The 27,890-nt window shown below is 38.4% G+C and overlaps 1 protein-coding gene across 3 annotated transcripts in view; it reads left to right on the forward strand.

Moving 5' to 3' along the window:
• The window catches only part of GALNT18 (polypeptide N-acetylgalactosaminyltransferase 18), a 232,430-nt gene that overhangs the window by 97,947 nt on the left and 106,593 nt on the right, over nucleotides 1–27,890 (forward strand). For all 3 annotated transcript variants that reach the window (XM_059825813.1, XM_059825814.1, XM_059825815.1), the window contains exons 3-4: nucleotides 15,488–15,680; nucleotides 26,674–26,840. In XM_059825813.1, coding sequence (XP_059681796.1) covers nucleotides 15,488–15,680; nucleotides 26,674–26,840 — 360 coding nt within the window. The remainder of the gene's footprint in view (nucleotides 1–15,487; nucleotides 15,681–26,673; nucleotides 26,841–27,890) is intronic.

The following is a 27,890-nucleotide window of genomic DNA, read 5'->3' on the forward strand; positions in this document are numbered from 1 at the left end:
CTCTTGCTGTCATTGATTTAAGCAGCTTTGTCATGGGTCCCAGTACAGCCTTGACGTACATTCAAATCACTTTACACAGGAGAGAGAAGTAAACCTGAACGGTTTGTATCCTGCAGAGATGCTCTTACTGCATAATATTGGGTAAAGAGGAAGACCTTTTTCTGAATTCTTTAGAGAGAAGGGTCAGGCCTAGGGGATTGTTTTAAAGAGAATGTGTGGACATGTAATTGCAGGAGAGTGTTCAGAGCTGTGAATCGCGAGTGAAAGAAGGAGCTTCCCTGCAGCAGGAAGCATGTGGGACACAGCATTCAAGGCAAGGCTCTCTGCCCTTTACCTTGTCTCTTGCTTGCCTGAGTGGCTTCGTAATGGGCATGCTGACATCTGACTGTCACTTGTGTCCCACCTGAATGGTATGAGTGTGGTAAGATCATTAAGTGCATAGAAGTTAAGCTGTTTCACAGTCACTCTTAGTAGCACCTTTCCAGGCTATTTTCTGTTGTATGGGGGTTTTTTTGGTGGAAAACATAAGAGAATGTGAAATGTAATGATGTTTATCAAAGCACTCGAAAGACTTTCCAGAGAAGCAGCAACATGAGAGTAAAAATGCATTTGCTGCTGGGAGCAGTCTTCTCCTCTTTAAAGCATACTGCAAACATGATTAATTTAAGTTACAGTAATCATAAAAAAGGTACACTTCTTCAATAATATGTCCAGCTGTGATTTTTGTCAGTGTTTCTACCACAAGTAGGTTTGGACCATATTGGTGATAAGTGTAACTTGAAGAACAGGCTTTCTGCAGAAGTACTGTGGCTAACTCAGTAAGTAACAGTATTTCTCGGTAATGCAGTAAGATGCTGATGTTTTTGGAGGTGCTGTGCAGTGGGCACAGTACTCCTTTGCCCTGCCTTAAATTGGGGTGCAGTATTAGTGAGCACCATTAAAAGGACAGGAACAATTCTAATCAAAGAGTCTTGATTTTCATCTTAGACAAAAGGAATAACTGTTAATCTTTAATTAACTATTGTATTTCCCTTCAGGACGTATGATACACAGAGTTATTAGAAGGAATAGAAATAGAAAAGTAGAAAATTCTTGTATAATTTCAAAATACATGCCCACTAATGGGTGGGATTTTTTCCCCTCGTCCTTTTTGCTTTGTGGGATAACCAGAAGCTTATCTACAGATGTGGGATGAGGACAGAAAGAAAACAGACATGGCTGAATTTTGGCAGATTGTAACTTTGTTTTATGTTGCAAGAAAGGTAATAAATTAAAAATTTCAGAAGATGTTTCTACTTAGGTTCTTCTGTGTGGATTTAGCACATTTACAAGAGGTTGATTTGTGAATTTCAACCCTTTTCAATAACGCTTCTCACACTGAAGTCATAGTAGATCTACAGGGAAATCTGAATTCCTATGATAAATTAATAACTGAAGTGCCTATTGTATCTTGCATAAAAAATTGAATTTTCCTTGATTTTTGTTTAGTTTCCTTTTTTTTGGCAGCAATTTCAGTTTTTCTTGGCTTCCTCATCTTTTTCCTCTTGCTTTTTATTTCAGTTTAAAACTGAATTTCTAGCTATAAGTTTGATTCATTCTCTAATCTAGCTGTATTTTCTTTTTGGTTAAAATTCTGACAGGGCTTTGATGACTTTCAAAAAACAAAACAAAAAACAAAACTAACCAACTACCTCCCTATGTCTTTAATTTCTAGTGTAAATGATAGTGGAATTTGTCTGTCTTTTTGTAGCAATCGGCAGCTGTTTAAGAAGCTTCTTGAATCTTCTAAGCTTCTAGATCTCTTTCAACAGTAATGATCATGTCACTGCACCTTCCCCCCCCCCCCCCGCCAATGACATCCATAGCTTTGGAACTCCCCTATCCATAAAACTGTACAATATCTCTTCTGAGGAATCAAACTGGTGCATTGTTAAGAGTAGTATAAAACAGATACAATTTTATCTCTTCAACCTGCTTAACAAATATTAAATAATTGAGCCTTGCTATTCTGCAGGTTTTATTAGTTTTATTGCCTTATTTTCCAAAGGGGGGCCCAATTGTGGACACAAAGATAGGGCATTTAAAAACTGTGCCTGTATTCCTTTCATCTGAAGATCATACTCTTTGATGTGGTGTGACACTCAGTTTTCAGTTCTTGCCTCATGTAATGGTCATCAAATTCCATGGACAATCGTATGCTTTCGTGAGAACCGAATGCATCTTTTTCCTCTTGTCTTGAGGAATAACAGCACTTATGGAGTGCTGTTCTTTCTTCATTATAGTCCAATCTTTAGGGGCGTCTTATGGCCTTGACAGTGGAAAACACTGGAGAGATACTCTCTTCCATAGTGTTTTTTTGGATGTATTTATCAAATTTCGGAAATATTTGTGTAAACTCAGCAAAAATTACAATCTTCCTAATGGAGCAGAACCCCGCAGAGCTGATGTTGGTCAGACGCTTCCATTCTTCACACAACTGAAGCAGAGGAAGAGTAGAGTTAATGTAGCTTCAAATAAAAAATATTTTTTAAATTTATTCTGTTTTTTAAAGTTGCAAAGGAAATGCAGAATGTTTTAAGTTTTAAAGCCATTTTATTTGCAGTTCTTAAAATAACACAGAAGAGGACAAAACCTCAGGTAGTAGATACTTCTCGAAGTTCCTAGTTGTAGGATAGTGCATACAGCTGAGAACAGTAAACAAACTAAAGTATTTGCTGGTTATAATCTAGAAAATCCTCTTTGCCTTCTGTTTATGCAAACTGCTGGTTGACTACATGACTTGTTGTTGTCTTTTAGCATGTTTTTGACTTACTATACTTTTTCCAAAACTAAGTTAAAGATAAGTACAGTCTTACAGCGTTTACCAAATACCTATTAAACCGGAGGACTTCCTTTGATTGCATTTTCTTTACTTTTTCTTACTATTTCTACTTTTTCTTACTATTTCTAGGAGAATTCATGACATGTTGACAGTCTCAGTTTATTATTGCTATTAACATTAGCACAAATCATCTACTTGGTATCAAAGATGGGAGAGAGCTTATAATTTGTTGTTTGTGTTTTTCTGCAAAGAGGAGAAGCTATATTATGCTTAGTTTTCTTTTTCTATTGCAGTGTAGTTTGCAAATCTTTAAAATGTACTTACTCTCTGCTACTGCATTTGTGTATGTCTAGTGCTTTAAGCATGAAAAGAGCAATGGCAGATGGGGATGGAAGATGCTTTTACAGAAGCGCATGTAGGCTCTTCTTCAAAACTGCCCTGTTGTTCTTAAGATTTCTTCAGGTTTCATTTAGAACTGAAACTCGTCTCTGCTTCTTGGGGTAGCTTAGGAAAAATCTTGAAAGTGTGAACTAGCTCCAAGCATGTACAATTGCGTCTGCAAGTGTTTGAAAAGTACTTTTGAAATAGGAGCTTTGTCAAACCCAGGCCCACTTATCAAAATGGCTGTTTACTGAGATGCCAGTGATATACTTTACTGGAAGCGGTAAAACAGCTTAGGACATTTATCATAATGTTGAAAACATTTATGAAAAGTGAAAAGGCTGTCTTGAGTGGGGGAGCTGCTGCTCTCTAAAATTTTTGTGTTTGTGAAGAAGGGGCTAAAACAAAATTCCTTGGAGGACTGAATGGAAATTGGTGAAGCAGAACTAATCTGAGGAAGCTCAGTACATCCCGGTAAGCAGAGAAAATCTCATTTTATGTGATTACTGGAAAAGGAAGCCTATTTTTGGTACTTGGGTGAGTGTAAGAGAGCTAGTTTCTGTTTCCTCATGTGGACTTCTCTTTTGGTGTGACTACTCAGTTTTGTATAAAAGTAAAAGCTGTACATATGACTAATTAGAGTCACAGCCTGACAGCTCTGGGCAAAATAAAGTTTTCAAAATAGTTAGGTGCTTTCATGTTTGCTTCAGGTGACATAGATTTGGGTTTATGATATAAAACACATTGAGCTTTTAAATCCTCTCAGCTGCACAGATGTGAACTCCACTAATCCCAGAGAAAAATCTGGTCTGTTGTTCATTAAATGCAGATGAGATTCCTTTTTTAGTAAGCACATAAGCAGATGCCTAAATTTAGGAACATGTGCAGTTACAATCAGTGGAATATTCTGAATCTTTTTATCTCCTTTCGTGCACTGGAACTCACTGTGCTGTGTCTTTTGAGAGGTCTCTGACCCTAAGCCTTACTGTGGAACCTGATTTATTCTGTTGCCTTTACAGAGTGCTCTTTATATGTAGATTTTATTGACTGTTCATCTGTACCCTTCAAGCTTGCTTTGCAAACCTTTCCATGCTTGCTAAGAACTGAGGAATGCTGGTGCTTAGTATATTGAAGTATTTATTCAACTGTGATGACAGGAGGGTGTAATGAACAAGTATTTTCATTATTTTAGTAACTGTGCTGGGAGGAATTGGTTGGGTGCTGGTGGGGGAGAGGAGGCAGGAGGAGGCTGGAAGTCAGCCTGGAATGGCCACTTCTTTCCATGGCCACTTCTTTCCCTGCCCACTCAGTCCTGGGAGTCCAGCTGGAGGGTCCCTGCATTTTGAGCAAAAATCTCTATAGCTTTAATCCAATGACCAGTGCTTAGTTATTGGTCTTACTGGTCTTAACCCAAGAATGTTTGATTTAATTTATCTGACTCCAGTTTAAACTGAGGTAAATCTCTGAATTAAAAAAAAAAAAAAAAAAAACCCACAATAATTCAGTTGTTTTACATTCATTTGCAAATAAAAAATGCCTGTAAATGCAATAGTGTAATTGCATAATATTAGGCCTTCCATGAGTGATCTCCTGTGTTTCCACTTAGTTCTTCCATGGTAATAAGGAAGTGAGGAAAGCCATTTTTAGAAATGTAGCTTTGTTACTGAGCACCAAGTAGAAGCAGTCTCTATTTCTGGCACCTCTCCATTTCCCAGATGCAAACTGGTCTCTCATCTGTGAATTTCTGTTGTCTTCCATTCTTGCCTGGAAAAAATACCCAGTGTAATCAACTTACCTAATGGCAAACTGTTAGGCAAGCATGAGGTTGTATGCATGGAAGTTGTTTGTTCAAGTCCTCCTGAAGGCGCCAAAGTCAGTGGAACTTCTTCTGGAAGTTACTGAGCATTTGGCTGTTCTGTAAAATTAGGATTTAATTTGTACATTCTTTCCTTTTTGTTTGTACAGTGCTCACTATAATGGAATTTGATGAGAATTTTGAAAAATATTATCACAGATAACTAAAAAGTGGCCATTACGTGCGACAGCTTGCTGTCTTTTTGGTCCAAGACAGGAAACGTGTTAGGCCAGTGCCATAACTCTTACAAAACAGCAGACACCAGAGATGATGACCTTAAACTGGTATGGCACTCTAGTTGACAATCTGATCTAATCAGCATTGCAGGGGGATTTATTCCTGCTAACCAGAACCATGACTTGGAATGAGACGATCATGCTGCTTATCTGAAAAATTAGATTGGTAACTGTGCCTATCTCATTCCTCTGTTTCCGTTACGGGTACCACTACACCAGTTCCTGGCAGTTGCACTGCATTTTGTAATGTTGAGATCAGTGTATCACAAACTGAAATAAGGTTGCCACATTAATTTTCAGGCAGTTTTTGGCAGATTATTATTGTATCATTAGACTATTATTCCAAAAATTGTTGCATGTTTGCCTACAGGTTGAGTTAAAGTTAGTACTTTAAATAAACAATTTTTTGAAATAAGGAAAATAATTTTGCATTTTAAAATGTATTTCTTCTAATGAAGACAACCGTAGTCCTTTAAGTGATAGTCAATAAACAATTCTTCTGGCCACGCTTTTATCTTGAAGGCCTGTAGTTAAGCAATTAGGTGTTACTTTAAATTAATTGATGCTTTTTTAAAGTCTGGTTTCCAAGTGTGAGGAATGCAGAGAGGTATTGCTTTGGACAATCTTAAAAATGTGTTTTAGAAAGTCTGAAGATTTGGAACTTGGTACACCTTAGTCTTCAATATCCTTACAGTATATTTTTTGAAAATCAGCCTTCTACCCATTTGAGAAGACAAAATTGGTGTCTGTCAAAATATTGGTGTCAAGGGATACGGAAAGCCTTCAAAGTGCAGTATTGGTACCTGTCAGAGAGCTCTATGTCTTCATCTGGTAAATATTATCAGAGGAAATTGATTGTACTTGGAAATATGTATTTCCTTTGATAATCTCTTTCCAGTAAGTTAAAAGCTTTTACCCTAGTTTCAGGTTGTCCAGGCTTGTAGTAACTTTATGTTAACTTTGCCAGAATGATGCAGGGACCTGTCTAGCCTGATTCACATCCATAGCACAGTTATGATTAGAGGGGAATTTAATAGGCTAGTAGTGAGAGTATGTCTAGTAGAAACAGCAATGGCCAGGATTTATAGTGTTTTCAGATCAGAATAGGCTAGTTCTAGGGTATACAGGAGAAATATAGAGCCCTTACCAAGACCTTGTTCCTGGGAAGTGTTGTTTGTGTGCACCCACACAGTATATTTAAGCGTTTGCTTGATGACATAATAATAATTTTATTTTTCTCCTATATGTTTTCTTACCCTTAGGAAATAAGCATTGTAATAGAATTTGCTGGTTAATTAGCCGTTTATAAGTTTGCTACTTGCCATTCTGAGAGCTCTTTAAGAAGTTCTTAAGAAGTCTTAAAAACTTCAGATTTCTCTTATAATACAAATTTTCGTGTTTCTTACACTGCCCTCTAGCGCTGAGCACTTTTTGAGACTCATCTTCAGTGTAAAATAACTTTTGTGCAATGACTTTTTAGAAACTGTTAGGTTATCGAAGTCTGCCAAGGCAGGAAATGTCCAACTTTTCTACATGAACGTCTGTCTTTTTGGGTGGACATACTCACATATGTATTATGTAGAACAGGCAGAGTTTTGTACAAATGCGACAAACATCCAGTTGTCAAAACCCGAAAGCTGCCTGTGTTTGCAGCCTGACATCTCCACCAATCAACAATCAAATAAAGTGAAGTTCAGAACACATAGCCCAGGTAAGTAGAAGGTCTTGCCGTATTCTGTACCAGTGACCTGCAGCCTTCTGGGACCAGTGGCTTCCCCTATGTCTCCTCCTTGGGAGAAGCATCTGGATCTCTTATATTTGCAAGTGCCTTGATCCTGAGCACAGTGAAGCCGAGTCTTAGGTGACTCTTCAGCAGAACTGAGCTGCCTTCTGACATTTTCATGAGTTGGATCGTCACTGCAACAGTTCACATTCTGATGCTGCTCTACCTGCATTACTTAAAAACCAAACTTGCCATACCCAGGCTGTCCATTTGCTGTGTAAGAACTTAAATTGCTGTCATTGGCTTTCAGTAAGTACGTATTAGCATTCCTTTTTCAGTCTCTTACAATATATTAACTCATTCCATTATTTCAGATCTGAAAAGACTTGATAATACAAACTTCTTAATTTGAATTCTAAGATCTCATGGATCTTTCTACCACCAAACATCTAATATACCCTGATATTTCTGATAAGTCGTCCCTGGAAGGAAATGACAAATCAGTACATTACTGAGAATGTGTGGCACAATTAACTTATTCCTTACAGGAGCGTGTATTTGATAAATAGTTAGCTCCCCCCAGTCTTGATAGCGAACAGTTAATGGGAAAATCTAGGTAATATGAATACAGGGGAGAATGCTGTGGAGACACGGGGCTCCCCTGCCCTGGGGAGCCGTTCAGGGTCTCTGTGTAGTGTTCGTGTGTGCTGGTGTCAGTGTGGCTCTGTGGGAGATCCAGCCAGATCTGTCCTAGGCTTCCTGAAGGCGCAGGGTTCCAGGATGGCCTGTTTGGCCAAAAATGAAAGAGAAAAAAAAACACAGAGCACTTCAGTGTGGGTGTGAATCCGGGTAAAGATTCCAGACAGCGCTCTCTGGCTCTTAGTTTGTATGTACTTGTGTCATTCATAGAGGGAAAATACAGTCTGATGGTTATGTTTCTAGAATTTGTCAGTGACTTCAGGGAGAGAAAGGGCTTCTGCTAAGCAGCAGAACCAGACTGAATGTCTACCTTAATACACACAATAAGCATGGGATTATTTCTCAGAAAAACCCCCAAATTTCTCCAAGAGATTTTGATTTTTTATAAACAAATGAAAATAAATTTTAGCAGCACTGTAGTAGCATACCATTCTGTATGTGTATTGGCTGTACTGAAATGCAATAGTGGTAACATATCAATAATAATAAATTGTGTTTCAAGTTCTCAAAAATGTCAAAAAATTGTTGAGAGTGTTTGGCATTTCCTTCTATATGTGCTGTCATACACAGTTTAAAGTTTTATACTGATTGTATACTATTTGTAGTATTATCATGGCTTCTTGTCAGCTTTTCAGGAAAGGATCACCTTTTTTGGGGGTTGGGTTTTTTCCCATTCCCTGTCTGTCTGATCTGTCCATTGTTGACACTAACTACAGAGTGCGCTGGAATATGAAAAGACTGGATATGGAGTTGAATCCTTGCAGGGTGCTTGTGTGTTTTGTATGTAGTTTGGATCAGGGGTTTTTTTGTTTGTTGTTTTTTGGGTTTTTTTTAAGATCAGGGCTTCGCTGTTCTTCATACTCTATACAGACAGACTCTGACAGGCTCTGTCAGTCTTTTTGAGGAACCCTGGCAACTTCAGTATGACTTGCTGAGCTGTAAGTAAGCAGTGGTAGCAGAATTTAACCCACTTAGATATTTCATTTTTTCTTAGGTGCACTTCTATTAAAGTCAGTTCTTTGGGAACAAAATTAGACTGTGACAAGGGGAGTTAACTTGAATATTCAAAACAGTAGAATTCACTTTTTCAGCACATAACAATATTAATGTTGACACCTTGTCAGCAGTATTGTTATTTTTTGGGGGGGGTGAGAGAATACGTAAAATCATCTTTCTGAGGGAAGGTTTGTCACTGTTACTGTAACGTGGGATTTTTTTCTTCTGAGTATACTTTGCTCCATGGCTGATGCAGTGTTGCATCTTGGTGAGCTGCTTCTGCCGTTGCTCGTTGGTGTTTCATCACACTGTACAAAAAAGGAGGTAATGTTTTCGTTTCAGAGGTTCATTCACCTGATAGAGGATTTATAGCAGTGTCCTGCATGGGATAAGCCTTCCAAAACAGGAATTCTCAGACTGTAATTATTAAGGAAGCTGATAATGTGTTTGCATTAATTACAATAGACTTTGAAAGTAGGATCTTCCTCTGTTTATCTTCCAGTGTGACAAAATTTAGGTAAAGTTTTCACACTTCTAAAACTATATCAAGGCTCTGTGACCCAATGCAAGTCTGGGATTTTTACCTGTCACATAGAATAGCCTCTGGCGAGAGGCTGTAGAGGGTATAGATTGGCTAACAGATGAAGGGCACATGTAGAGGAAAAGGATAAAAGGATCCTTCCTTCCACAGAAAGCTGAAATGCTACTGCCTGCAGGAAGTCAAATATAGATTTTTTTTGAGTGCTGGGAGCCAGAGTCTGAGGCCATTAGGCCTATGAAGAAGTTGTTAATTAAAATCCTGAAACAATTCCCAAAGTACCAGCAGAGACAATCTAACACACAAAGTTGCTGTGAGCTTCTTCATGATTGTCTCAAGAATCTGAAGGTTGCTGAGGTTGTGTGAGAAAGTCAGTTCCTTCAGTTTCTTCAAACGATGGTATTTTCATAAAAGCATTTACTAGTTTATCCTGACTTCTCAAAAATCTGGCTGCTGAACATCAAAGAGAGCTGACATTTATTTTGTCTGTAATGATAATCTACTTAGCTTCACATCATGAGTCCACCTTGTAAGGTGAGGCACGGTTACTGCATTACGTCTTTAATCATTGCATGCTCCTTCCTTTCTAGGCTGGTAAATCAAAGTGTCAAGCACTGGAGAACTCAGAAGAGCACGTGATCAAAGCCTTTCTGCCTACATCCTGGCATAATTTCTAACTCATTTTTCTTTTGCAAGCATGCTGTTACACCTGAGTGTGTGTAGTTTTGCTCAATTATTGATGCTTTCTGCATGTCTTTAGCTGACAGGGATATTTTTGCAGATAGGATATTTTTGCTGACTTACTGTCTATCCCTTCTTGTTACTGGCAGTTACCGAAGTCAGCATATAAGGTTACACGGCAGATTTTGTAAAGCACTTCTAATTACATGGAAGGCATTTTCACAATGGTAAAGCTTTGATGTGAAACACTGCTGCTTGTGTGCATAGGCCTGCAGTCAAATGAGGGGTAGAACCAAAACAAACCTTACGGACTAGTAACAACAAATAACGTGTCTAAATCTGTCTCTGCAACTATTTTTGCAGCCCTTTTCTGGCTTGATCCTTTCTCTGAATTGTGAACCTGTTCATGGTACCCTTTCTTAGGAAGAAAAGTTGAAATCTAAATGAAGGTGAAAAAAATTAGTATTTCTTAATGAGCTTGAAAGGTTTTTATGGAGATAGAGCTAATGAGGTAAGTGTGCTTTTCTGTTGAAGCTGGCTATTTTGTTAGTCCTGTCATTCTCAGCAGTGTTGGTCTGAAGAGAGTTACCTTTTTGAGGTATGCAATACGCATGTAATTGAGTTTTCTACAAACCTTACTAGTTCTTTATGCAGAACCATATTAATTTAGTTACCATAGTGTAACTACGTTACCAGAATTTCCCAGTTGTCATTAGGGATGGGCCTTTCTGCTGCCATTTTCTGTTGCATATTTTGATCTGGGTTCTTTGCTGCAAGGCCTTGTGGTACTGTTTGCAGAAATGGTTAATAATAGCTAAGGAGGCTGTTCTTATATGATGAAACTTCAAGGAGAGATAGGCAGGAGAAATAACAAAAACCATCACAACAGAGTCAATTTAGCATCAGTCATAAACTGGAGGAAAGTTACACAATGTACAGCTTAGGAAAATAAATAAGAGAAAAACTAAAAGAGGGGAAAAAGTATATTACTGGCAGCAGTTGATGGTCGAAATTAAGCAGAGTACTACAGTTACAGTTGGATACAATAGTCTTCATTTCCTTCCTTTGACAACTTAAGAATGCTGTTGTAAATTAAGTGGCTGTCCTGTACTACCCTGGAAATAATTGTGTTTTCATGGTGGGTAGAACGATTCCTGTGCCATTATTACCTGTTATCAAATGATGCTATAATATGCTTGGTGGTAATCAAGAAAATCCTTTCCTGAATTCCTTACTGTCTGATCAGGTTTTTTTATCATATTGTTCTTTGAGTACCAGTTGTACGAGTTGCCTTACAAAAACTGGCAGACACAAATGTGCATTGAGAAAACTAACAAAGCATAGGTTATAAATGGATAACAAATGAAGGAAGGGAGAGGAAGGAAAGGGATACACTGGTACACTACAGCAGTTGAGATTGCTAAAAGGAAATGCGTAACTTTTGATGGGATAGGGTCTGTCTTTTCTTGTTGCTTCTAACACATTGCTTGTCTACAGTTCGTTACTAATGATAATGGATAGATGTTTTGTTGTCTGTCTGTTTGCTGCTTGGTTGTACACCCTCCGAAGAAAGCGAGTGTTTAATTTATTACCAATTAACACAAACATTTAATTACTAACTTGGGTATTAGGAAACTAAAGACAACATGGGGCACCTCCTACTCTCCTGACCTTGGTCTTCTCTCATTTCCTTGTTTCCTCTGTTCTCTTTGCTGCTCCCTTGTACCCTTGTTCCCTCTTCCTTGTCATTTTCTACCCTTTGTTAAATATTTTTTCACAGAAGTGCCACCAGTTTCACTGATGGGCTCACCTTTGGCCAGCAGTGAGTCTGTTGGGGAAGTGGCTATGTCTGGCACAGGGCCGCACCTAACATAGAGGCCACTCCTGCAGTCCCTCTGTTACCCAAACCTCACTATCTGTACCCAGTACGCTAGAAAAGGCTATTGAAACCTCTGTGTGTGTGTTTCATTACAAGGGCAGTGTTAATGGAAGTTCATTCAAGCTTCAATTACTCGTAAAACTATCTTTTATTATTAGGAGAGAATTGGTTTCATGTCACGTACAATCTGGATTTCAGCAATGTCTTCTGATTTGGTGTCTCTAACTTACTCTATATAATGAACAATAGAAAGAGGAGAGTGAATTTCTGTCTTGGAGGCTGCAGTCAGTGAGATCAGATGAAGCAATAGATTTTATATTAATATTAATTGCATAACTAGTAAACATAATCCAGAAGGTATGAGCTAAAGACACGCAGATGCTTATGGAAAACAAGCTGTGAGGGTTTTTGACTCAGGTGAGCAGTGTGTAACAAACCCCATGCTGATGCCATGACCAGGCAGGCTTGTGGAAAGAGACTTCCTCAGCCCAGGTGTACAGCCAGCTGACATCTGTGTGATTTATCTTTGGTACCAATTGATTTAATGGCAAAGTGTCAGTCTGCCAAGAGTTAATACCAGTCTCATGTCTGTGTACGGTGCTGCTCTTTGCATGGTGTGAAAAGTTAATGTAGAGAAGACCCCGTGTTAACATTTGCAGCAATGTGCTGCAGGTGGTAAGCTTTCTTCCCACAGGAAAAATGGAACTGATCTTTCCTTTTTAGTAATAACTGAGCAGATAAATGTGCCTACCTTAGTATTGCTTCAGGCAGTACTACTTATTGGCTCACCTTTGAGCCTTAGCTTCCCATGATCATTCTGCAATTGTAGAAGCAAGTGGTAAGAAGAAGTGGTTGTGAGACTTCAGGCCAAGATCTGTTTTCAGAGATCAAGGCATCACATACGCTTGTTGACTATTTGAAAGGCAGCTGATGGTCTTATAATAATTGCTTTTATTTCTTGTGAGACACTGCCTGAATAAAGTCACTTCCCCCAAGGGTTTTCAGCCAAATAAAGGGAAGAAAGACTTCGTCATCAGAGACGTGTGCTTACTTCCATTGATTGGAATTGTAATTGAAAGTTCTTGCTAATGCGTTTTTCCCGTAGAACAATGTATTGAAATAACATGTTTGCTTAGTATACAAAAAATGGCTGCATTTGGCAAGTGGTTTATTAGAGCTTGTAAACTAAATTCACAGATATCCATTGCTGGAAAATCTTCGTCTTGCAGATACAACCTGGATTACTGAGTGCTTTTTCAATCAGAAAACAGCAAGAGATTCATAGATCACTTTAGGAAATACTCTTGCCCACAAAATCATTAGATAAAGTTCAATAGATGCCTGTGTGAGTGTGATTCTGTGAAGGCGGTTGCTTCTGGGATAGATCTTCATCCGTGGAAAATTATCCTTGGAACTGCGTATAGTTACAAATGCATATGCATGCACTATTTTTACTGTGAGTCTTATTTTTATTCAGATGTCTTCATGCATTGGTGTGCTGTTTGCATGTGGGTGGATCCTATGGTCTTCTGTCATAAGTGTAATAATAAATATAAAAGTTAAAATCTTCAGGGAAAGTGTGCTTGATTTGCAGAAATCCAGATTAATGTAATAGACAACAGGTTGAACAAATATTTGCATTGTTTTCTTGATTAGCATGAATGTACATGGTCTTGAAAAGTGTTGAGCAATGTTAATTTCTACTTTCCAGGATCAGGAACATACCTGATCTAAATACCTCTCGTGATGTGAAAATAGTTTGTGAGATTCGTTGTGTAAATTCAAGTTTTTGTGGAGATCACATAGTTGTCAAACAACAGATAGAGATACCTGTGACTTTCTCCATTGCTGTGATTTTTGGACTGGTATTTAAAAACTATTCTGCCTTTCTCAAGTTAGGACCTTCTAAAATGAACTGAATTTATCAAGCTTTCTTAATTTCCATTGCAGAGTTGTATGCAAACTCACAAGCTCCACTCTATCACATCTGTCAGTGTGGTAGCAGGGCCTGTCAGAGTAGTTTCCTCGTTTGACTGAGGGTTTAGGATGTCTTTCGTCTTTGAAGAACTGGAGCTGATTCCAGGATTCAGGCTGGGAGGCAGTACTTCCACAAGTAAAGAAACACTACATATTTACGGAGGTTGGAATGTAATGCAGGGAAGCAAATGTCACTAGTTTCCTGTCAGTATTGTCAGGAGAGGAAGAAAAACATGTTGAATGAATCAAACAAATCTTACCAATTTACGTTTTTGCATTTTGAGTTCTTTTCAGTAAGGGATCAAAGAATGTGCTTCCTGGCATTCTTTGGGAGTCACGATTCTGATGGTATGTGCTGCCAGTACAGACACTGTTGTCTTTAGGTGTTTCCATGCAGCTAGCTTAAGCCAGCTGTCAGGTCTGTAGGTGACTGTGTGGGCACTGAGGAGGACTTTGGACACAGTTGAAGCTTTTGCTTATTGGACACATTTGAAGACTCCCCAGAGATTTGCTTTTATTTTTGTAAGTCTCTGTGTGACCAAACAGTTACAGTTTGTGACTACAGCTCTTCAGAAATGAGAGTTTTTATTTGGTTGGTTAGTTGTTAATGGCTATGGAGAATGTTTTTAAATAATTAGGACTTCCAGAAAATGAAGCCTTTTTTTCTTCATAAGTCACTAGTTTATGATGACCAATTGGGGTCAAGTAAGGCATTTGATCTTTCTTTATTAGTGTACTGGATATCATAAAGTGTTTACAGAGAGAGGGGGTTCTCTGGGTTAGATTGTGTGGTCACCTGAGTAAAGACTGAAGGGCTGGTGGGAGGGGTGAGATGGTGCTCTTACAGACAGCCTTACTAGTCACCTTGAACAGACTTCTTGAGCAACTAAATATTGAGAACGAATGCTGTGACTTCATTGCACTGGAACTCTTCTTAAATTAAGTTCTAGGTACATCATTTCCCATCTTCTCTATTTGTTACAGCAGCCAGAGATGTGGCCTTGTGGAACAAAAGCATTTTATAATGACACAAAAAGCTACAAAGTGACAATCCCAGTAGGATCATTGCACACACCTAAATATGGACTACAAATTCAAATAGGCTGGATTGGTAAACTGGACCGTAAAATTATTGACTGACTGAAACTGGTTTGCTATTTAAACATGGATGCCAAGTGCAGTGATTTTTTTCTCTCTGTTGAATCTGTAGTTTCAAAGAACTTATTTTACACACAGACTTCAGCAGCTATTCTGTGTGTTCTGTACTGACTCTCTCTTCTTTGTTTTTCTTGTTCAAAACTTTAATCTTTTTCTAGCAAGATAATTCAGGCTGAAATTAAATAGTTCATCTCTGTATATAAAAACAAAATAACATTCTTGTTGTCTGATAAGAATCCTTTTGAAATTTAATTCATTTGGATTTATCATTCCTGGCCTTTAGTCTGATTGTGGTGAAAAAGAATAGGTTTTAACTAACTGTATTTTGAGTATTAAATTTTGAGCCTTAGGTGCTAATAGTTACACTGCCACAAGAGGTATGTGAGGGCATGTTACGTGAAGACTTAGAGGCTGCTGTAAGCCAGCTGCATGTGCTGTTCTGTGTGGTGTTCTCCCTAAAGTTACGCTTTTTAGAGTAAAGTACCCTAGAGCCTGTTGGAATGAAAGTCTAAAATTGTTTCTTTTTGTCTTTGTCTTTCGTAGAAGCTCCACCAAAACTGGAAGAAAATCCTGCTGAAGCGTTCACTGACTCCTCTCTCTTTGCTCACTGGGGGCAGGATCTCAGTCCTGAAAACAGGCGTATCGCACTTAAACAATTCCAGTATTACGGCTACAATGCTTACCTGAGTGATCGCTTGCCACTGGACAGGCCCCTGCCTGACCTTAGGCCTAATGGGTAAGTGCTGTAGTTCAATATAGTATTGTGGGTCCTGAGTTGTAGAGTCTGTTAGCTCTTTTTCACCTGCAAGTCTTGTGTTGTGTGATCACATAGAAGGTAGGTTACATACGATGGCCAGAATGAGTAGTTTCTATCAAATATATGAAGATAGGAGGTTTCAAATGTCTCCTGAAACACCAAAGTGCCCAAATTAAGTGCTATTAAAATCCCACTAAGTATTGATTAAAAGTTCCCCAAGATCCTTTGGAACCTTAATCTCGGCTACAATTTACATTAGATAGCAATTGTTTTACTGCTAAAAGAATAACCTTTTTATGTTAAATTTCAGTTTTATCGCAAGATCTGACTAAGATAGGAAGAAAATAAGAACTGCTCTTTTTGAAAGCCCAGAACTGTCAGATAAAGATCAGTAAGCACCTGAAACTGTTGAGCTCCAGTGGGTGAAACGCAATTTAGTCAAGCAGTGTGTACCAGCTGAAAGCCCATGGAGCCTCCTTTACTGGGCTGTTCTCTGCTGGGAAGCATGCATGTTAGGCAGGGTAAATATGTCCACTGTTATTCCACAGTGGCTTGGTGAGATGGATGGGACCAAGGGAGTGAACAACCTTCCTTCTAGTGCATTTGAGGCCTGTTCTAGTAGGACTGTTCAGAGAGTCAGTTAATGCTCAACTTTTTTTCAGCCTTGGTGATACCTCTGATCCTTCGAACAAACAGCAGCTCTGGGGATGGTGAAATGGGTGGAGGGAAAACTGCTTTTTTGCAGCTCATTAAAAAAAAAAATAAATCTTTAAAATAAACATCATGGGTACTTACTGAATTGAACCAGTAACCAAGATGTGAAAGGCTTCTTAGTTCCTTGCTAATTCCAAAAGCAATCCAGATGTGATCTTTGCTTACTTTAACCAAATGTTTTAATAACTAAAGCAGTAAGCAGTACATTTTATCCTGTATTAAGTTTTCTGATAGTAATGAAAAGATATGAACACCATTCCAGGCAACAGTTTAGTAATTTTAAATGTATTTATGCTATATATTATTATATAACATGTTTTGGAAATATTTATATTGTGGATTTGCTGAAATAATGAATTTAAGGAAATCCAGGTCCATGCAATTATGTTTGTATTTTGGTTAAATCAGTTTAGCACTGTCTGTAGGGGCAATCTTTTTCTTTTAATTGTAAACTAATTTAGAGGAAAAATAAATCTTGTGTAACTAACAAGACATCAATGACAGAAATGTGTCTGTTCTCATCTCTCTTTTGAAATGACTCTCCCGAATCATGTCAATCTAAATTTTTTATAACTATGGTTTTTAAAAATTAAAAAGACAGAGAAAATTAATGTTACTGTAGCTGAAAGAAATAAATTAGGGTTGGGATTTTAAAAGAAACTCCAGTTAGAAACTAATCATGATCCTAATTTCTGTGAAATTTTTGATCCTTAGTTAACTATCTGCCAGAAACATGTTAGACATTATAATATGTTTATGGTGCATGCATACAAAATAATGGCTTAGTAATAGCAGCTCAGGAAGATTTCCCCCATCCCCTCACCTCCACCCTTTATCATCGTTCACGAGCAGGTAGGTAATCTGACACTGAAATGTAGTAAATTCTGATACTGAGGGAAATGAAGAGTGTTGTCAGGTAGTATGTACACTGCTGTGTAAACGGCACCCTGTGGAGTACAGACCTACAGGGTATTCTCAAAATCATGTTGAAAAAAGAATTCCCACTCCTAATCTGCAAATTCTCATTTGTGTGACAGCACATGCATGGCTATTGCAGGAAAAAAACCTACCCAGCAAGAGTGTGTTTTCCACTATAATAATTTTTAGGATTTGTAGCACCTATTTTTAAAGCCAAGTGCATTAGTCACTTCCAGAGTCTATATAGACGTATTTAAATTATCCATGGGCAGATACTAAGCTCAAGCAGCATAGCATGAAAGCCAAGGGCAGCTTGGTCTGAAGAGAGCACATAGCAAGTGTCATGGAGACCGAGTGCATCAACTTTGCTGGACCTTAGTCGGTTGTGGTATTCCTGTTCTGACTAGAAATGTACGAAAGCACAGATATGACAGGGGTACCACAATAGCTCTGGACAGAGTTAGCCTAGGTCTAACCAAGCTCATTAACCTGGATTTAGCAGTGGTTCTGCAAGAGTCAGCGTGGTACAGGAATCCCAGCAAAGGCTTGTGGGCAGGTGGCTAAAGGAAGGGAGTTCATATAGATACATCTGGGCTCAGTTGTGGCCTGTCATCTGTATTCATAACCTATCATATGAAGTATAGGAAGTTGGAAAGGCAACAGAAATATATGTATAACTGAAGTCTAATGTAATTCATATATGGCTGGCCCCAGTTGAGACTGCGAGAATTAAGTGATCTGCCAGGAGTGTGTGGTGTTAGTAGACCCTTTTATATCATACTGGTATGACTCAGCCTTGACTTTCTTTCTGCGTGCAGTGCTCTGAGAATTCACATCAAAATAACTTAGCAGAGGATCTTAGCATTTCTTCACAAGGTTCTGCAGTGAGAAAGGCCACTCCACATATATAATAACTCTGTATTATAGCGTAGAGGATTTTCTAGCGTTGATATTGTCAACATTTAATGCCATGAGAAAAGCAGAGGACAATTAGAGATTGCTGAGCCACAACACATGTGGAGGAGAGGGCAAATACTTGACCTTGCCCAGTCCTCCAGTGTGGGTGGCATGCAAAAGTGGGAGACCACATTTAGTAGTAAGACCAGTGCACGCTGCCCAAACCCCTGAACTCTGGCTTCTCTGGAAAAAAATGACCATCAGTGAGACGGAAACATCCAGCAGATTGCAGCTGGGTCAGGCTGTGGCAGTTGTCACACCTTGCAGTGGGACCTTCTTGTGTTTTAGGTACTGCAGAGTGGTTTCTGACCCTCTGTACAGCCATGAGCCTCATGTCTTGTGATAAAACAGTCAGAATTTGATTACTTTTCACTGTGAACATTTGTGTTAGCACAGTGGAGTCCCCAGCACAGTCTAAAATAATCTGTTATAATACAAGATTATAATAAATAACTCCCCTGGATATCCCAGCCTCCTGAAGTAATTGTCACATCCTGAAGTAGGCTCTGTTGGTTTTGCAGTACTTAGTAGATAGTACAAGCAGTATTGTGGAGTATTGCTTCTACTGTCTCTCCCAAGGCCTCCACTTATTTTCTGCTGCTGAAATTGGGTGCTCTGCTGTTTCCCACCCTTATGTGCATCTGTTAGCCTGTAACATATCTACGTCTCAGACTGACAAATAACTACTGGCTCTAATGAGCTTGGAAGCATTGAAGAAGGCAGTGTTGCCCCCACTGTGTGCAGGAACAGGATAATACTTCTGTCTTAGTTATAATTCTGTTGTGCTCATTACTTTAAGTAGGGCAGGCAGTGCTCACAAAGCTTGTTAGGAGTGAAATGTTGAACAAGCTCATACAGAAAGACATTATTAAAACTTAGGTTGTTCAGGGATCCCAAAGCTGTGTACCAAATCTCCTTTCAAGTGGATGCACGTAGGAGTCTACTTTGTTGGTAAATTTTTTGTTGCCTGATCCAGTGTGCCGAAGTACATGTGGGAAAGAGAGATAATACTCTTCTTTGCTTATGTGATGAGGGAGTGAGGGGTAGTGGAAAAAGAGGTGTGCAACAGGACCCTAGCAGAGGAACTGTTCTGCAGAGTTTTGCTCCTGCATAGCCTGTATGAAGGAGCTGACCAGTAGGTGTAAAGCAACTTTTTCAGTCAGTGTAACTGCAGCCAGCCAAACTTCTTTTGCATTGGTAAAAACAGTATTTGTATGAAGAAGCAAAGGCAGGAAGGGTGGAGGGGGAGAAGAAGCATTTAAAGCTCAGATGTTTTTTCTTCTTTGGAGATTACTAAATAGCATGGTATAGCATTTGGTTTGTAGCAGGTTTGCCCTTTTCCTGGCTGAGTCAGTGCTGTTTGGCATCTAGACAAGCGCAGAGGAGATGTCCTGTTTCCTGTTCAGAGAAAAGCTTCGGCCATTTCGTAAATACTTCTTGTTTCAAACAGTTCACCAGTCCCAAATTGTATTACGTTGAGGCTCAATTCGTCAAGGGACAATGGTAGAAGCCTTGAAGAGCAGCAGAATTACGTTTGTGATAAAGTGGGCATAAACAGAGCAGGTGGGATATCCACTGAATGCAAATATGACTACAAGGGAGAAAAATTAAGTATTCACTGGTTGAGGAGAGTGATGTGTTTTAGGACAAGAGCTGTTTATGTGTGTACATCTGTCCAAAATGTCCATCAGTGTTATGATGCAGTAGACGCAGTCCTGGGTGTAGTGTGGAAGACATCAGACTTCCATAAACCTGTAGATTTTCCTTTATTAAAACTGATGTAAGAAAAACATGTGATCTCAAATTGTGAGGTTCAGGCTGGGCATTTGGATGTTAGCTCTGCTCCTCCCCAGAAGCCAGTTCCTACGGACTTGGATTCCATAAGCGTTTGCTTCCACGTGTATCTGTGAAACAGTTCTGTTTTGCTGGGCTTATGTTAGTGACAGATATGGCTCCATGTTCATTTCTGACTGAGTTCTTTTGTTTCTACTGATGAAAGATAACGTAAATATTGCATGTTATATTTGATGTTTCAGAGGAATCCTTTAAGAGGAGCACCAAAGCCTGGTACTTCACTTATTGTATTGTTTTGGACAGAAGTCCTAAAATTACCAAATTATTCAGCAGTCTTGTTAAATACCTAATGTTTAATTCTGCTATATTTCCCGCTCTCTTTTACTCATCTCTCTACCTTTGATTCTTCTTTTTCTTGTTTCATTTTTGTCTGCCTTCAAACTGACTCATAGCAGTGGTGTGTACCGCCCAAGTGGCCACTGTCCGTGATTCTTATGTGTGCTTCAGTTTGTTCTGTCTGAATCTATCTCCTCAAATGGCTGCTCTAGAAGTATTTAATATCACTAGCAGTGATACCAAATCAGCTGCAGTCTCCAAGCTGCTATAATAACCTAAGTTAATAATAATGTATACTTGTTGGTTTTGATCTTCCCCATTGTCTCCTTTAATAGAAAGAAGATGCGGTAATCTGCGCGCCCGCTCTCTCTCTCTCGTTTTATCTTTCTCCGTCTCTTATTAATGTGTCATAACATGTGAATGTTCTTTCACTTGGCGTATGTGTACACTAAAACATACTCAGAATAATCCATGGCATAATACTGTGAAAGGCTAACAATTTTTGGCCAAATAGCTATACAGAATTCTTCTCATGTTCATCCAAAAATGAGTTTTATTGAGATTGTCAACTCCCAGTTTACTGTTCTTACTGCTTTATTCAGAGAAAGATCTTGGTTTTAAGTACCAAGAGAAAAATGGACCTTTATTGTGTAATTTTATCAACATGAATAGCTTTTATTAAAAGGAGTAGGGAATCAATCTGTTACAATTAAATCTATGTGGTAAGATGCTTGGGAGACCAAAAACTAACCTGTGTTACAATCTTGGAACTTATTTGCATATTTATCAAGCTCTCTGCCTGTTATCTAATCTTCCCTTATTACAATTTTTTTGTTTGTTTTTAGGGATTGGTGCCAGGAGAAAAAAAAAATTTAGCAGTGTTTGCCTATAGTTATACGGTAACTCTATATTCAGATTCCTCACACGATTGTATGCCTGCCTTTGCTCCCTTGTAATAGAAGATGATAACCACAAACAAAGACTTCCAGATTTGCAGCACAAGTACTGTTTTACTGGCTGTAGTTCTGTAATAATAGATTGTAATCCTTAGAGATTAGGAAAAAGGCCCTTTTTATATGTTGTTCAATGGCAGCCTTGTTAGCATAATGCAGTTAGCACTTAAAATACTGATAATAGCGAAAGGAAAAATGAAGAACGATCACAAAATGAAATTATAAACATAAATAGTTGAGCTGGAACTCTTACAAGACTCAGTTCTTTTGCAAGAGTTTTAGTGCTATTTATTTCATTTATGCCAGAATGGAATTTCTTTCTTCCATAGATCTTGAACTTCCATTTGCCATTTTGGCTGATGACAAAATGTTACCAGATCTTGAAGAAAGTACAATTCTATTTCTGCTTGTGCTTCTGAGAATTTCTTATTCTGTTGGAATTGAAGCTCCCTCCGACATATGTTCTTAAAACAATACCTTAACTCCAAATGTTTTAGTAATATGCAGTAACTGCATCCTGTGTTTAAAAAAACCCATGGAATAGGTGACATAATTAAGTGATTAAAACAAAAAACATATTCTTTTGCTGTAGTTGGTTGCAATACCCATGTAACTCTTGGTAAAAGGTTCTCAAAACTTGCAGAAAATAATTCTTTTTCATAATTGCAGAAGATCTCAGAGATAAGTTATTAATACAGGAAATCATTCTTGCTCTGTTTTTCTTACTGCATAGTTATGCTAAACTAATTTTAATGTGACTAGCTAAATTGTCTTATCTCAATGCATATATTCTAGAGGAATATAATTTTTGTGTGGACAAATATTTGAAAGAAGATTCATAATGTATGCTGTCCTCCATTACCAGAGTTGTGCTTGAAATAGAACACCAGGAGTTTCTCTAAATTTCTGGTAACCATGACAACTGTTACTTTAGTGTTATTAGCCCAATGTAATTTGGTGTAGTAGGTTGCTAGAGGTAATTTTTTACTACATTGGGATGATACACATTATTATAATTCTAAATAATATTTAGAATTTAAACTTTAAATTCACTTAGTCATAATACTGAAATATGCTCTATACTTTGTCGATTTTTTTTTTTTAGCGAGAGCCTCACTTTGCGGAGGGGCAGGTTAGGGGTCTTGGCCGAGGCCCCCGGATGAGTCCAAGGCGGAGGGAGCTGTCATTGAAATTTGTACATTTCTGGTTGCCACGCAACCATTCAGTTCTTGGGGCATAACTGATCTACGATTTTGATCCGTACAATTTTCTCTCTTTTTGCTCCTTCAGCGTATATTTTATACACATATACACACACCCTTTCTCTGTAGCTATTTCTTGTTCATTCCTAGAATTATGCAATTTTACTCCCCATAAAACTTGGCATAAAGAGGAAGACAGACATACTTGTGAAACTACACAAGTGCTCTGCATTCTGTGCATGATCTGAGGTGTGGGGGTTTAATTCTGATTTGTTTAAATAAGAAAAAAGTAGCTAATTTTCTTGTCATCATCTGATACAAAAACAATGTAGGTAGGAAAATGCATTTTTAAAAACTCTACACACATTGAAAAATGTGAATTCAGTCTGGAAGTAAAGATGATAAATGAGTCTGAATGGAAAAAAGAAAACATGAATTCAATTTAGGAATGTACCCTCATTGAAAAAGGATCCATTTGAAAAGACTAAAGAAATTAGACACAACGGGAGCCTAATTCTGTTCTCTGGTATTGTATGTCATCTTTTAAAGTATGGTGGAGCAAAAAGGGAATCAAATGACTTTCACAGCATTAAACACTTTGCTCTTGTCTTGCACAAGGTGCCAGACAATGGAAAATCTTGTCCAGTGTGATCTAATTTGAAATTCTGTAAATGAATGCAGCTAGGAAAACCAATACAAATCATTTCCTTTAAATGGATGGAAGACATGTCAGAAGCAGAAATTTTGTTTGAACGTTTCAGTTTAGGCATGGATTTGTGGCAGGGCAGCAGTGTTTTGGGGGCTGGTTTTGTCACATGGAACATTTTTGGAATACAGTTTGTCACTAATTTCTTACAAAAGTATATTTTACATATATCTCAGCTTAGTTAACAGAGGAGAAAAAAACAGTTTTTAAGGAAGCAACTTCTTTTGAACTATTTTCAGTGTATTTTCATTGCCATTTAAAATATTTTCCAAAATCACTGTGTTGCTCTTTATCTGATAGGTGACATATATTACCATTTTTGCTAGAGTTTCATTCTTATCTTCTTTGTACATTGGTATGGCTCAGGATAACAAATATTACTATGCCTAAGGTAGACAGCTAAAAGATAGATTGGCTGTAGCTTTGTTTGCTGGACCGTTTTATATCCCTATGCATTTTGGCTGCAAGTGGATCACTGAAATAACAGGCCTTCTAGGTTCTTTACAGGCTAATACTGAAAATTATTTCAGCATATTTAAGCCTGTTAACTAGTTCATAGTCTGTTTGAAGCCCAATTTTCAAAACTTGGATGACATTTCAATTATTACATCAAACAGAAATGTGCTAGCTTTACAAAGTTGTGCAGGAGACTAGAATTTTGTTAGTAATTTCTCATTATGCCCATGCAAATTTGTACATCTAACTTGTGTATTAGAGATGACATCCACAAAGTAGTAGTATCCAGACTGCATATGGAAATTTTTTTTGTTAATGCAGAACAGCATGCACTTGCACACACACCGTGTGCCATGAACAGGTCTGTTCTTCAAGGAGGTGGATCTGTAATGGTCTTAGCATCTTTTGGAAAACTGTGTGGGTTAGTGTTGGAAAACTGTGATGGGATCTTAAGTACAGGGGCCTCCCAGACACTTTGAGCCTGAAATATACGCCTCGAAAATCCTATTTTCAGATGACACTTAACCCTGGTGGCACCTAAAATTCACATTTGCCAAAGATTCACCTCAGATTTGACAGTGCTGAGCCCGAGACAGTTTGTGCCTGCTTCACCTACTCAGTCATCTATGCAGTGTTTTTATGCAGTGCTTTAAGAGGTGCTTCGCCGCAGAAGACGATCTTTCTTTAATGAACTATTTCAGAGGTTAAAATACTCGCTCTAGGGCACAGGAGGCAGGTGTGGAGAACTATCTTTTCTCCTTAAGAAGATTTGAAACCTTATGTGTGTGTATAGAGTTGGGACTGTTTAGCCTAGAGAGAGGAAGCCGAGGGGGATGATGTCATCAGTGTATAAAAATATCTGAAGGGAGGCTGCAAAGAGGACGCAGCCAGGCTGTTTTCAGTGATGCCCAGTGACAGGACCAGAGGCAATGGGCACAAACTGAAACGCTTTTTTACTGTGAGGGTGACCAAGCACTGACACAGGTTGCCCAGGGAGGTTGTAGGGTCTCCATCCCTGGAGATAACCCAGGACCCTGCCTGGATGGGGCCCTGAGCAGCTGCCTTTAGGTGACCCTGCTTGAGCAGGGGATCAGACAGGGTGACCTCCAGAGGTCCATTCCAACCTCAGCCATTCTGTGATTCTGTATTGCTTCCCAATGAAGTGCCCTGCCAGCTGATTTGCAGGCTCCATGAAGGTGCCTTTATTCCTTCAGCCAAAGCAGCACTTCTTAAATGAAAAGAATAAACCTTTTAAGATTAGAACTGTTGTTGTTACTTTTTCAAGACTGTGTTTTCTTTTACACGTCTATTTAATTCTTTCACATGGTGACAGAGAGAAAAGTACCTAAAATATTAAATAACTTTTTTAATGTGATTTCCATCAATTTCAAACTAATGACTGAATTGAGAAAATTGATTGACCAGCTGAATTTTGAATATTATGTGTATCTCAGTGTTCTTGGATGTCATGTGTCCTGTGCACTGACTCTTTTCAGAAGCTTTCAAAACATACATGTAAATTCATCATCTTGATTGAACTTAATTTTTGTGCAACATGTAGCATGTGAAGAGGAATGCTTTTGCGATACTTCTGTGAATTTATTGGCTATACAGATTAAAATACAAAATTAAAAAAAAAAATCTATGCTTTCTCTTCGAACTGAAGAACAAATTCAGTTAAGGAGTCATATTCAAGCATGATTTGAAAATTCTGAATCCGTCCATGCTTTCTGTGTGCTAAACTTTGGCTTTTAGTAATGCTTTCCGCAGCTTCCAGGAGTTCCTGGATGTAGTGAATCTAGGCATGCTGAGAGTAGATAGCCACTTCAGTGTTGTCAGGAGGCAGAGAGGAGCATTAACATCAATCATTTCCATCTATAGAGCCTGTCCAGAAAAGATGCCTGGGTCAGCTTGTGGCCTAATTTCATCCTAGTAAATAGTTTCAGATCTGAGAAAAAGTTAGAATTAGCTGTTTTTCAGAAACATTGCATTAAAATACTAGAAGCTTCAGAGAAAGTAGTTAATTACTTTTACTTGATTAACTTGTGGCTTTATTTAAAAAGCAAACATTTTGCTGACAGTTTAAAAGATAGGAATTGGTACAAGGGCTTTCTGTTCTTCATAAAATTACAAAATTTGAATCCTTTCTGAAATGAAGGAGGGAAAAAACCAATAAAACATTAAGGAACTTAGAAATTGTGGGCAGCAATTCCATACTGCTGTTTGCATAAGCAAATTGGAATGTGGCTAAAATACATGTTTTTTAAAAAGCACAGGAAAATCCACCAGGTTACAAGAGTATTCCTCATTCTGACTAAACCTCTTGACTGAAGTTACAGATAAGTTTTCCATCCTCGTACCTGTTTTTCGCGCTACGCTGTCTGTCTTAGCTTTTGTAGCAGGATGTTCTTTGGAGGTGGGTCTTTTACTGTGTTGTTATTGAATGGAGGAAGAAGCCCCTGATTTTGACTGAGGAAGATGGTAGATACTGTAGCAAAAATAATTAATGTGGGTATTAAGAAGGTGCTTCTTAAAGTAAGGGGCTAACTCTGTTTTTTCCTGTCTGTAGTGTCCAGGAAGACATTGTGAACAACTGCTGTTGGAAGCTGCATTTAAACAGGAGTTTGCATTTGGTTTGCAAACTAATTTTCAGTGTTTTGGGCCTTAGGTGGAAAAGTGAGCTCACTCTAGGCCTCGGTTGCACAGGCAGATTCAGGAGACTGTTTTCAGGGATTCCTTTTTTTAGATAGTAATTCATCTGGTTCTTGCCTATGTGTGCTCTGAACAGGTATTGGGGACCTTCTGATCCTACAAAAGAGAGAGCCTACAAAAGCTCTCATCATTCTTATGGCTGGGGATAGATTTCTCTGAAACTGTATTGACATTGTCACTTCCAACAGTTTACATCTTTTTTTTTTTTAAACCTTTTTCTTCAGGTGCAGAAACCTTACATTTCCTGACAGACTTCCTGAGGTCAGCATTGTATTCATATTTGTTAATGAAGCTCTCTCGGTGATTCTGCGCTCCATTCATTCAGCCATCGACCGGACTCCTGCTCACCTGCTCAAAGAGATTATTTTAGTTGATGATAACAGTAATAATGGTAAGAGGTTTTGGTTCTTCCCCCGCCCCCCCATACATGAGAATCCTTGAATTCTGTCTCCTGCTCATCCCATTGGCATTTAAAATGTTGTCAGTGTATTTTCTCCCTTCTTCATCCCAGTCTTGCTGGGCTGTCTTCAAATATGCACAAGTGGAGCATGTTAAAAAGAGTATGTACAAAGATAGAATGCTGTGTTTATATGTTTAAGGTGTCTGGTAAGCAGAATTCTGAGTGTAACAATAGATTAGAGACCTAAGAATTTTTACTCTCAGTACTTTAGAGTGCTTTCAAGATTATGTTTTCTGTGCTCTTTCTGTTTCAGTTATATGATTGCATGTGTGTAGTCACTTTCTCTTTTGTATAAAACACCTTTCTGTGTTTCTTAAACATCTCCTTTAGATTTCCAATTCTCCTCTCCTCATTGGCAGCAGTTATCTTGCTGCTGTTCTACTGTATGTACTCAGATTTTGCTCTCCATGATCTGAAGGACTGGACTGCACATGTCTGATTGCTCAGTGCTTGCCTAGACGTTTGTTGACGAGGCTATGCTGGGCATTATTTACAAGTCTTATTTTCTGGCAACTTTAGCAATGAAATTTTAATAAGCACAGGATGCTGAACTTAAAAAAAAATTTTGCTTTGCTGGGGGGTTAATTCTGAACTCTTAAAATACAAGGTGAATCTGAACTTACCCTGTTGAAGGAAAATGCTGAACAAAGGGCTTCTCTTATTGTTGCCATCATTGCAGCTGTTATGTGGTCCCTGTAGGTAGATCCTGTGACTCACTGCTGATCATAAACGTATCTCAGATTTGTATAGAAAATAAACTTATTGGGAAACAAGTAAATAAGTTCCCCACCCTAGGCTATGCACTTCATCATCTCCTTTTCTGCTGACTATCGATGAAGGAAAAAGTAAAATCCTGACTCTTTAAAGTACCCACAAAACCCAACAACTTGATGTAGGTTTATGTCAAATCTAATTCTAGTTTCAGTGAATAATAACTATGTTTACAGTTACCTAAGGCAGACCAAGCTTTTCTTGAAACAC

This window comes from Gavia stellata, chromosome 17, assembly GCF_030936135.1.
Source record: "Gavia stellata isolate bGavSte3 chromosome 17, bGavSte3.hap2, whole genome shotgun sequence".
Taxonomy (NCBI): Eukaryota; Metazoa; Chordata; class Aves; order Gaviiformes; family Gaviidae; genus Gavia; species Gavia stellata.